This window comes from Hypomesus nipponensis, chromosome 4, assembly GCF_054491055.1.
Source record: "Hypomesus nipponensis isolate SF chromosome 4, ASM5449105v1, whole genome shotgun sequence".
Taxonomy (NCBI): Eukaryota; Metazoa; Chordata; class Actinopteri; order Osmeriformes; family Osmeridae; genus Hypomesus; species Hypomesus nipponensis.
In genome coordinates, this window is record NC_140364.1 from 11,415,537 (window position 1) to 11,427,858 (window position 12,322).

Genomic DNA, 12,322 nt, shown 5'->3' on the forward strand with positions numbered 1-12,322 from the left:
ATATACGCCCTGTGTTATTCGAGTATAAAGTTTATTTATAATCCATTTCATACCTATATGTATACAATTTCCAGTCATTCTTTAAAAACATTTACAAAAGCTCATTATCACTATGGAGAAATAGGCTACTCAAGCAATGGGATTCACTGCGGAGATATCCACGTGAAATATAGGCTACAGACTGATACAAATTAATAATTAAAAACAAAAGCACAAGACGCTCCACCAAGTGAACAACTTTACAGCAGCCCGTGCAAAGGAAGGATATAAAAGCATAGCCACACACATTGTTCACAACGCACACAAAATCACAGAAGGCCTGTTAAGTTTAGGCTTTATGAGCCAGGTGACAGTATGGTACAGTACAATTAAAAATAAATACATAACATACTTACATATTAAAACAAAGGCTATTCACAAAAGCAACTCAAACCACCACTACCTATTCGAGTAGACTTTACATAGTGTTTTGAGTGCATTACACAACTTTTAATACATATTTTACGGATTCATTTGCGTAGACTTCAAGCTTATAACGTATTTTTGTCTGAACAATGAATAAGTTAAACAGACACGTATTTACCATTCGTTTTTTGTTTTTCTAGCTCTACACAGAAATGTACAGAACGCAAGTATTTTTTTTACTCACACAAACATTAACACTGTAAAAAATAAACATAATGAGGAGGTGTTTTTGAAAGACCGTATTGGACACGTGGTTGTTTACTGTCCACAGACAGCCCATGGAAAGTCTATCAAGCAACTGAATATCAGGGACGGTACCCCACACCCCCTGCCGCCGCCATACTCATACTTTTCAGTTTATTGTCCTTTTTCCACTTCATCCTTCGATTCTGGAACCAGATTTTGATCTGGCGTTCTGACAGACAAAGCGCGTGCGCTATCTCGATCCTCCGCCTGCGGGTCAGATACCTATTGAAGTGGAACTCTTTTTCGAGCTCCAGGGTCTGGTAGCGCGTGTAGGCTGTCCTCGCCCTCTTCCCCTCTGGTCCAGACAAACTGTCTATTGGAAATAGAGAAGATTAAGCGAATTAGTCCAAAAACATTTGTCATTCAATGAAAAATATGTCAATACATATTACATGCACTTAATCACATAAAACAATAATTCCAAAAACATGCCTCCCAAATAAATATGTATTAACTAACCACATACCATGCTCCCATACTTCCACCCACGTTTCATGCTCTAAGAGCCCGAAGCTGTATGCTACATGTCAGTCAGCCTTTATGCAACATACACAACATGGGCTTTGGAATATTGGTTTACAGAGAATCATCTAAATTGAATATTAGCTTTATATCTCACATTTTGGTTATCTTACAATGCTTTAAGATTAGCATGGCTACTGTATCCAACCTCTCAAAAGATATTTGTTACGTAGACATCACTGCTATCAAATGGAGCTTATATTTACGGATATTAACTTTCTGTAGCTAAATCTTGTCTTGATATGGCAACAGGCACACCACTTAAAATGGCTATCACGTCTTCTCCCCACGCATGCAGTCTCTCAAACACAGAAGTTCGGCTAGCCTATATAAAAAAACAATTATAACGTAATATGAAAAGCTCTATACCGTGACTTATGTGCAGTTTTCTCATCCAGGGGTATATCTGGGGCTGGGCAGAATCGGTGACATTTTGGGAAGTTGTTTGCGCGCTTCCCGCGGGTTTCTCTTCCTGGATGGTGGTAGATTTAGACACACAGACCCGGTTCACCAGCGTGCCGCCGTTCGAGCTCGGAGTTGAGCAGGAGCTTGTTATGGAGTTCTTTATGGGGCGGTGCTGAGGTGATTCGGTGACCGGGGACGAGTTCGCAACAGAAGAGGAGCAGGGGAGAGGGTCAGGTGGTGGCGAGAGAGACACGTTCCCGGTGGCGCTTGCGGGCTGAGTGTACCTGGCTGGTTCTATAGAGGACGTCGTTGCAACCGAATGGCTCGGGGAGTACTCGGGCGCCCGTTCGCTGGCCACAAAGTGTCCAGTACCGCCACGACCAACAGTGAGGTCCATCCCGTTGTAACCATAGCCGTACCTGCTGGAATGCATGGTTGTTGAGTCCCTGTATTGGTCGTTTGCCGAGTTGTGGTCTCCATAATTATGCAACTGGAAGTCCGCGCCATTGGGATAGCGACCGCAGAATGAGTTTACAAAATAGGAGCTCATTGACAATTCCAGTTTTTGTTCGTTGTAGAACTCCTATGTTGTTTTTTATTTTAGCCGAAGTAATAACGTGTGTGCTTGATTTGTGGCTCTTGATGGTTTTGCGCGTTCTATAGCACCCTTGCACAATTTATGATGAATTATGGAAATGAGTAGAACATGTACTTGATTCTCTCTTACGTAGGCACCCAAATATGGGGTATGGCTGAGAATCACGTGCTTTTGTTGACCAGTCGTAAATCCTGCTTGATGACCTCCAGAGGTAAACTCGTGCACAAAGGGAATATGGGTGGGATGTTTGGTGGTGCGCGCGGCGATGCGCGCCAGGGCAAGGAGCGTGGTGAGCCTGTATCCGATATCTTGAATAGTCGTCGTGCGCCATCCTCTGGTCATATACTAGAACTGCCTACGTCGACTTTTGGGGCGTGTACTCGAAACGGGGTCGTTCAGAGGTTAACGACCATTGCGGCAAAAGCAACGGTTTCCCAAACAATACAACAAGAGAGTGGGTGTCTCCGCAAAGTGGTTAAAGTTACTAGGTGAAATACTTGCTGAAATGCAGCATTATCACTTCATGTTAGGCTAAAGCAACAAAATATATTGTCGAGTGGCAATATTCATAATTATGATGGCAGTCCTGTCTTTTATCATTTAAATACGGAATTGTGAATAAATTTCAGTGGTTCTACATGCGCAAGTCTATATGATAGCCTATGTGATATGGAGGGAGCAAGCACGCTAAAGAGCACGCTATGAACATGTCCGGAATTACACATTTTGAAGAAGAACGGCCTCTGTGTATTAGACTGACATCATACTAACAAAAAGTTCGATATCAAAACCTCACATCATTCCTCACATCTGAGTAACAAATAATTAAAACAAACATCCCAGTTTCTATTGACCAATTCCATATTTTAAAGCCTAGGCTATGTTGTACCACTATGCCTGTGCATAAAGATGTGGACGTGCATTAAATGATGAAATAAAAAAGAACCCCCCCACCTGCCAAAGGTCCAGAATTTAAGTCTGTTTTTTTAAAACCTCATAATTAAATACAAAATGAGGAGAAAAAAAAACACATACACCTTCCAATATAGGCTGGCTACGGGCCTATGCTGCAAGTATAGTCGAGAATGTCTATATATTGGTCAAATTTGAGTAAAAAGGACGCCTTTTTGGTGGAAATTTTATATTTGCCCCCATCCAATAAATAAACCATGAATTAAGATAATAAAGTCACGTATTAAACCACAATGGAAAACATGCCATAACATTAAAATGGCTGAAACCAATATGAGTAGGCTATTCTTTGATGTCCCAGTACAAATCGTATCGGTTTGTCCTAATAAGCTAACACAAACTCTTTTGTGTCACATATTTGACAGAAATGTCCTGTTAAATAACTTTTTTTGGAACGATGTATTCATGCATTTTGACAGTTATAACCCATAACTACAATAACGAACCGCCCATTTTCACATCGTTAGTATGGCTTACAGGCCGTTGGCAACTGGACCAGACGCAGAGCGACTTTCAGTATACACAAAGAGCACCAAAGCATTCCAATAAACCTGTGCGTTGCAAAAAACTGCCTCTAACAGGCCCTGCTCCTTATTGGATATTTCATGGCACTTCAGAAGGCGCTTAGGCTACTGTCTGTCTGGTTTTCTTGTGCGTCTCTCACTCTCGAGCTTGCGACGTTGTTGGTTGCACGATAGATAATTATGTAAGCATGGAATATTTGCAAAAGACCCCTGAGCTGCGTTTCCCAAAGCATCGTAAGCCTATCACATGATCCATCGTATAATGGATCTTAGTTTTACTGGCCGTTTCCCAAAGCATAAAGAGGCTCTTGAAAATGCATGTAGATTAACAAGAGCTCCGTGAACCATAGATCGCAAAGAATATCTTAAGCAAAGAGACTCAGTGGAGACACCAGTAGGCCGACCATAAAAAACAAGGCTACATGGATGCGTAAAGATTATTTGAGATGAAAAATTGATAATTATGTCAGAGGTTAAACTGAAACTGGAATATTTTTCAATGAACTAGGCTACACATGTCTTTAATCAAATAGTGTGCGAATTACGGGAGCATTTCATAAATGCATCAAGCTGATGTAAAGACATGACACCTGCTCGGCTTCATGCACGTGCCTACATCTTGCGAACTTTTATTAACCACATACGATATAAAAAAACGATCATAATAATTATGATATAGCCGTTGTAAAACGTTTTCTGTACGTTTGGTTAAAGTTTATTTAACAAAAGTCTTGAAGTTGCAACAGAACAATTACATTTCCGCAAATGGGAAGTGTCTTAAGTAGGCCACTTCTTAAGAGACAGGTAAAAACGTTCTTGTTAAGAGCATGTTTGAGAAACGCACGTAAAATATAACGATCGTTCGTTATTTTGATTGTAGAAAACACTCTTAAAAACTAAGACCAATCGTTATCGAGAAACGCAGCCCTGGACGGTACCGAACTTCACAGAAGTGTAAGATAACGGATCAAGTGTCCCATATTCTGAAGTAGAGCGAGCACAAAGCATGCCAAAATAAGTAAAATAGCCTAAGATCCGTGCATAGGTGTGTGGCCATGGCTGTTGGTGGACATTTTTGGCAGGAATGATTTTAAATGTGTTGCCAGGGAGACATGCACAGCTGATTTATTGCTGATATGATAGGTATCACCCATGGGAACAAGGACCCAACAAGGAAGTAAAGAGGAAAAAGCGAACGGGCCAAGGAACGAAGAAGAGAAAATAGATAAAGGATTGTCTTATCTTAAATAACTAATTATGCCACTGAATTAACTTCGTGTAAAAGCCTTTCAGGCCCTGTGCTTTCTCTTGGCGCACAGGGTAAAGGCAACGCGCGACGTAGCTCTGAACCACGCACGAGATGGAAACTATAGGAGCAAGCCCTTTGAATGAGCGAGTAAAATTTCACGACCCTTCACTTTTATTCTCTCATAAATCGCTTCAACATGTAAAGTTATCAAACACGAGCGATCTTCCGAGTAACTCATGCTGCATGGATTTGAAAAACAAAATGGATTGTAGGCCACTGCTCCCATTAGCTGTGAACTAGTCATAAAATGTGTTGTTTATGTGATTTTACATTTTACAAAAACATTGTTAACCAGGTGAACCATAAAGCTAACTGATAAATAGGCCTATGCTTACCTAAATCAAATAAGGCTACTATCTTGTGATAATATGGTAATGTAAGAACCCTGTAGCCCATAATCATGTTTGTGGCTCTATCTTCCTGTTATTTAAAACCGTTCGTCATTCAATGTGTAAGTCTTTATCATAAATAAATGCCAAAGTCTTAACAAGCAAAACAGTAAAAACAAAAATAGTTATTGAATCAGCAACTTATGATCATCTGATGTTTCAAGTAAAGTTCTGGGTAGATACATATTCCTGCATATGTTACATTTGACTTCTCTGTCAAGGATACAAGAAAGTTGATGACCTTTGATGAGCTTTTATTTGTTTCCCTAGGTCATCCTGTCTACGTGGACTCGTGTAGGAAATTGGGGAGATTTTGTAGGCCTGACTATGAGTAGGCTAATGATAAGACGATAATATCACTCTGAATTAGATATGGCTACTAATTTAACATTTTTATAAACAAACGATTGATAGTTGGAATTACAGCCTAATCCTGTTCGTTACGAATAGGAAACCATTAAAATAGCCTATTCGAGCACTAACATAAATGTCTTAAAATAGCCTGTGCAAGCACTAACTGAAATGTCTTGGTCTATAACACATAGACCTACATATTAAACAGCATATGTTTGTGTGATCTCACCAACCATTAAGTAATGATACGAATCTAACTGACGAAAAAAACAGGTAACTGGTAAAAATGGTAATTAAGGGTTTGTCGACTGTAGAGCTTGTGATTTCCATTTTGATTGTGTGCTGGACTATCATTGTTGTTTCCATCAATATGGGCAGCAGCATTTCATTGATTATAGCAGAGTTCCTTCTTTTATTAGGCCTTAGCTATAGTCTAACTCAAGTAGGAATGAAACCACAAGATCTGAAGATATCAAGGTTGCCTCAAAAACAGAAGATTCAACCTTCAACAAAATGTCAACGTTGGTAATATTCCCCAAATAACATGGAAGTGAAGGACGGAGCCTTCCCCACAAGATGGCAGCAATGGACAGTATGTTAACAACAGCACAGTCATAACATAAGCAGCTGACAGTCCATCCTTATTCAAATAGTGACAAACAAGTAAACATAAAAGGTTGTGCATAGAGTAAGAGGGAATTACCATAAACGAAAAAACAATTGGTCAGAAAAATAGCATATCTATAATATTGTATAAGAAACCTGTAAATGTGACCTGTTTCACACATATTAGCCTAATTTATGAAGCCTACACCTAGCGCCAAACAAAATAAATAGATGCTATCGTGTCACATGCTCTGTCAATTGACCACTAACAGACTTAAACGTTCAACGTACATTGTTTTATGTCCAAATTACTTTTCCTTGCAAAGGCAGAGACATTACATATTTATTTTGGGAGCGTTCACATTCTTACCGTGTTTGACGTGTCCCGGTCTCGTGGCGCGTGGAGAGGGCAGCGGGAGGAAACGCAGATGCGGCCTGAGACCAACGCGGAAGATCCCAAGGCACTCCAGATCATCTTTGTATGGATCCAAAAACTCGAAGGGCCAGCGGTACACGTGCGTTTAATCCGTTCATTGTGCCAATCCGTCAACAGAGGGGAGGGGTTCATGTGTCCAAACTGTACGGTCCCATGGCCAGAGGATCTTACTCGGGTCCTGCAAAATTGCAGGGAAGTACTCAAAAGAAACGGTGAAAAATGAATCGACTAGGATATGAAACACAGGCTCTGAAAGGGTTCGGTGGCAGACTGAGACAGTAAAATGAGAGCTGCTCTATTCTGGTAAAGGAAATTATATGTAAAAAGTTCATGATCGCGGCTCCTTGCCATGTGACCTGCTGCAACCAATGGAAAGCCACCGAACGTCGTAAAGTTGCATTGCTCTGTTGTAAATTTTCATAAACAACAACGGATTTATGACCCAGTGAGAGGAAGGGCGAGAGAGGGGGTGGGAGAGAAAGGGGCAGGTCACAGGCAGGCGCCATCTTACCGAGAGAAGGGTGAATGCGTTCTTCAGTCCCAGCCTGCCCAGTCTCATTCTCCCCATCTGATTTATTTTGCATTTTAAACAAAGATAGCATGGATTTCGTCATATTACCACCCTAGTATCATATAGTCAATGCTTCAGAATTACATTTAACTGTTGTGCAATTGTTTGTACAGTTGATGCTCTATAGTTCTTTATAATATTGCATTATTCGAGGCTAATTTATCTGACTTTCATTTGGATCTATAGGCTGTCTCGAATATTCCCTGACATGCTATTAATTTAGCAAAATATTTTATTATTATAAATTATTTATCATTAAATTATTATTTTGGTGGCAGTTACATTTCATATTTGTCTTATGAGGGCCTACTACAGAATGTGCAACATCCTTCATTAGCCTATTATTAAGAACAATAGCCTGTAAAATATGTCAAGTGAAACAAGGCTCATAGTGCTTTAAACCTCAACAATATAACACTATTATATCATTCAATATCCTCCAATATCAATACATTTGGAAAATAACCAGATACTTTCCTGTTACTGCCTCCACGTTTCATGAAGACGACTCTAGACTTGTTATTTTAAGTATAAAGAGTGCACAGAACACATTTCTGGATACATAAACACGCAAACAAAAGTTTAAACTGTTAAGCATTTATATGACCAAAGACAAGGAATGAAGAGCAAAACTAAAATAAAAACACAATGCACAAACGTCAGTTTCAAACCTCTACAACATTGTAGAGCTTAAGATATTTGCTTTGATGCTTAGGAAATCTGAGGTAGACTGCCCATTGCTGATTTAACATCATGCAAACATTTTTAGAAAAGACTATGGTCCCAAACACTTGACAATGGTATAATTATGAACACCAACAGCAGCTCCATGTTGACGTTCAGCTATTTAAGAGGCCCATTTGCCACCAGTGTGTTTAGCATAAGGCACTTCTACGCATCCATTTATTTTCCTTTGATACACGGGAGAAAAAAAACATGCGAAAAAGTTCCATTTGTGTAAGTTGAATAGTCTACAAAACTGTTAAAAGTAGACATAAATACAATAAGACCATTAACCAAATTATTATAGCCTATATGGCGGTAGGTCTCTGTGAAGGAATGTTTATTCGATGTCAACTGCTTTCCAGCGAATATAATTTTTGAAAATGCTACAGTTGGTTATGTCTCTCTTTAAATTCAATGGACAAATTGAGTTATACAGCTTAATAGGTAGTATTCGTTCCATTTGATGTGCAGAACAGCCAACTGCATAACAGCATTATTGGCCAATTTTGTTTTGTTGTACGAAAGCCTTTAAATGTTAAGCCTGCTTGTCATTTCTCATCATTAATATATTTGGCGAACAAAGTGCTATCATTCAGAGAGAGAAAGAAAAAGATTTATGAAGTGTTTGTTTCATCAAGGGCCTCTATTTTCTCATCTCCTTTCTTAACAGTGGACTCTGTTGGCATGTCGGGGGACGGGGATACTCCTGTAATGATTGCATCTGCTTTGGACTGTTCTTCGGTTACTGGATCCCCATCCATGTCCACGTTTCCGCCCTCACCAGTGACACCTGAGGTCGAAGACTGGTCGTCCTTGTGATCCTTCTTCCACTTCATCCTGCGGTTCTGAAACCAAATTTTGATCTGTCTCTCTGTCAGACAGAGAGCGTGCGATATCTCCACGCGCCTCCTGCGGGTCAGGTATCGGTTGAAGTGAAACTCCTTCTCCAGCTCCAGTGTCTGATACCGGGAATACGTCTGCCGGCCGCGTTTTCTATTTTGGTCTGTGAAATACAGAGTTTCGTTCATCGTGCATTCTTATCTACAGGGATTATTTAAAAAATACTAATATACAGGTATTGTATTATCGAAATGTTAATAAAACGTTTAAAATAGATTTTGTTTCTTGTCTATTTGACATTATTCAATGACTTCAATTAAACAATAATAATAATTTATTTTTCATTCATGTGTATTCCTACTCCAGCTTAGATGGGAGTTTGTTCACTACATACTTTTCCAATTAATGAATTCTGCTAGTAGGCTAATAACCCAAGCATACCCAAGCTGTTAAGGATTTTGAAGGACTTTTTTCCACAATGTTTTAAACATCTAGCCTATGGAAACATGTCTGCCAGCACAACCAAATCTTACACAGAGTTTTAACCAAATGGGCATATATTTAGAGTAAAAATCTGCCTCTTGTCTCACCACATATAACTAAAGAGGGACTTAAGCCCAATACCACTGATTTACAGTTTCTAAAGGTTTGGGCTATATTACAGCCACAAAGGGTCAAAGAAGCTAGCAGAGTAACAAGATTGCAGAGCACCCCCCCCCACACACACACACACACACACCCCTACGGCAAGGTTTCTGCGCAATGAACATTACAGAGCGAAGGGCTAATGAATTTACGACCACATAACTCATTACTTTCGCAATAAAGGTTTTACGATTTTTTCCATGCTATGTCTATGGGTTCGCGGAATTAATTGAACTATTAAAGCTCGGTACAAGTATCCAAGGTTTTGTAAATGCGTTGACCATACCTGATGTTCTCATCCATGGGTACATCCGGTAGTGTTTGTCCACCGGTGAGGGTAGGGGCGCCGGTCTAGACTGGACACGGCTGTCGCCAAACAGACTGTTCTGGTCGAAAGAGCTGTTGTGAAGAACGTTCACGTCCGGTCCCTGGCCATAACCGGGGGTGAACATTGGGTGACTTGGGTATGTGGCATTATTGACGTTGTAAACTCCGGACAGTGATGGTGGATAGGCAAAGGCTACAGCATTTCGAACCAATGCATGTTCATCTACATTGGGTCCAAGAGCGCCAGAATCTTGATCTGCATTTGGAAAGAAAGAACCGCTCCCCACATATTTTCTAAAAAGACCATCCACATAATAAGAGCTCATTTTTTTTCCTGTGATTTGTTGGCCCAGAATCTTCAGTGTCGTTTTTACGAGGTAGTGTGATATATGACAGCAATACACCCTAGATTTACACCGAACCCCATTTTCCCTTGGACTAAAGAACGTATCCACGTGATATAGCCCTGTGATCACTGTAGCCAATCAGCGCGCCGGTCGAGATTTCATTATGGGACAGACTGCAGAGTGGGATTCAGACACATACACGGTGTGTTTTCTCTCTCTCTCTCTCTCTCTCTCTCTCTCTCTCTCTCTCTCTCTCTCTCTCTCTCTCTCTCTCTCTCTCTCTCTCTCTCTCTCTCTCTCTCATACACACACTCACACACTTTATCTCTTTGGACATCATGGAAAATGAAAAACAAAATATTTAAGCCAATAGATAAAGACAGGTATGACAATGTAAAAGCGTGTTCCCGTTTATTAGTGTTAAACACACCACTCTGGATATGTTCATCTAGTTGTGATTCACATAAAATTTTGATTTGACAAATTATTGCCTATAGTGCTATCTAAATACCATGGCATCAGCACTGTCTTTTCTGGTGCAAAACATTAAAATGATCAGTGCCGACCAGCTTTGTATAGCCTACTAATCAGTGTTCATGCAAGAATATTACAGACATTCTCAATATAGACCTATCCTAGCCTATATGAGGCATTCGGCAACATAAGTTAGTGGCTGAAACAACAATAAACAAAAAATGTCTTCTTGTTTATGAGTATGTCGATGTTTTTTTTTGCCGGGTTGTTAGAGTAGGCACTATAGCCAACACTAGACAATTTCATAACCAAGAACCATGTTAGAAAGTCTGACTTTTTGACTGTTCATAATTCTTAACTTCGTAATTGTTGCCAATATGTGCAATTATAACAGGTATTTGTTACAATGGGCTAGGTATCTACTAATGATACAAAAGCAAGCTTTTTGCATTACCTTTTTGTCCAAGTCAACAAAAATAAATAGCCCATATATTTTAAATGTATCCAACATACAAGGTGCACAATACGCAGGGAGAACATGATATGCCGTGTGAATTCTACTGGAATGAGTTCATTTAAAATAAGGCTACAAAAATATTGGAGAGGTTATGACACAAATTAGTATCCCACTTGTAATTTGGGAAATTACAAAATTGCCCCATTTGTAATTGGGGTAATTTTTACTTAAGGTAACACACTTGTTCGGAAAACATGCTTAACTATTATGATATTTAACTAACGTAAAACCAAAGCATGAAATCACTTGTTGGACTTTTACATGTCCATGCCCTTTCCAGGTTTAGAAGGGATGGTCCTATGCTGGAGGCCATTTTTGTTGTTGCATTATGGAACATTAGCGCCATCCTCTGGAAAATGGAAGAACTGTTTAAGGTGCAATGCGCATGCATTTTTTTCTCTGCTGCAATCACACCCACTAGCCCTGAGAGACAAAAAAATGAAAATAAAAAGGTGAAAACGTATGATGGAAAATTAAGTATCTGGGGCAAAACGCACCTGATCAGGTGGTACATCTATCGAGAAGAATCAACAATTTAGTATAAAGTGAAAACAAATCGTCAAAATAATGTTTTTTGCTTAATTGCTCTTTTTCTTTCGCGATGTAGAACAAGGCTTCTAGAGAAACTGATTGAGACAGTTTCCCAGGCCATGCACAAACAAAGGGTGGATCGAGATGACCATGAGTCCTGCGCGTAACCGTCGGGGAGACTCCAATAAAACAGATCATTTCCGTTTGCCTTTTGTCCTATACCACAGTCCCACAGAAAGAGAAAAACAAATGGGTGCCGAGTTCTGGAAACTGCCTAATTGTGTCTGGACGGCCATAAAGCCATTAAAAGTGGAATGCCAGACAGTAGAGCAGACCAGGCGTTTTATTGCTCTGTCTCTCGCCAAGCCTTTGAAGTTTTGGTCCATCTGTGTCCAGCGCGTCACAACACCAATATGGCCCGAAAAAAAAGATGTTCTTCACCTAGCTTATCATCTATTACTTCATATACCGAAATGTAGCATCCATCTAATAAAACAGTGGAGTTCCTGTCACTGATA

The 12,322-nt window shown here is 39.9% G+C and overlaps 3 protein-coding genes across 3 annotated transcripts in view; all 3 read right to left on the reverse strand.

Moving 5' to 3' along the window:
- Positions 1-7,207, reverse strand: part of hoxa3a (homeobox A3a) — a 30,717-nt gene extending 23,510 nt beyond the window's left edge. The window contains exon 1 of the mRNA XM_084696529.1: positions 6,761-7,207. The gene's annotated coding sequence lies outside the window, so the exon portion shown is untranslated. The remainder of the gene's footprint in view (positions 1-6,760) is intronic.
- hoxa5a (homeobox A5a) lies at positions 13-6,584 on the reverse strand. The gene is made up of 2 exons (XM_084696534.1): positions 1,603-6,584; positions 13-1,024 (listed from the first exon to the last, which is right to left on the reverse strand). The coding sequence occupies exons 1-2, from the start codon at positions 2,186-2,188 to the stop codon at positions 771-773; spliced, it is 840 nt and encodes a 279-aa protein (XP_084552660.1). The 5' UTR covers positions 2,189-6,584; the 3' UTR covers positions 13-770.
- A 771-nt stretch (positions 7,208-7,978) lies between the features above and the next one.
- On the reverse strand, positions 7,979-10,402 carry LOC146295580 (homeobox protein Hox-A7-like). Its single transcript, XM_084696535.1, has 2 exons — positions 9,895-10,402; positions 7,979-9,126 (listed from the first exon to the last, which is right to left on the reverse strand). Exons 1-2 carry the CDS (start codon positions 10,259-10,261, stop codon positions 8,738-8,740), a joined length of 756 nt encoding a protein of 251 aa, XP_084552661.1. The 5' UTR covers positions 10,262-10,402; the 3' UTR covers positions 7,979-8,737.
- Between the last annotated feature and the right edge of the window lie 1,920 nt (positions 10,403-12,322).

Excerpts from the sequence above, each read along its gene's own strand:
- hoxa5a (XM_084696534.1), bottom strand. The coding sequence starts at position 2,188 with ATGAGCTCCTATTTTGTAAACTCATTCTGCGGTCGCTATCCCAATGGC. Across the intron at positions 1,025-1,602 it reads AAAACTGCACATAAGTCACG|ACAGTTTGTCTGGACCAGAG; the intron begins GTATAGAGCTTT and ends TATTTCCAATAG.
- LOC146295580 (XM_084696535.1), bottom strand. The coding sequence starts at position 10,261 with ATGAGCTCTTATTATGTGGATGGTCTTTTTAGAAAATATGTGGGGAGC. Across the intron at positions 9,127-9,894 it reads CCCATGGATGAGAACATCAG|ACCAAAATAGAAAACGCGGC; the intron begins GTATGGTCAACG and ends TGTATTTCACAG.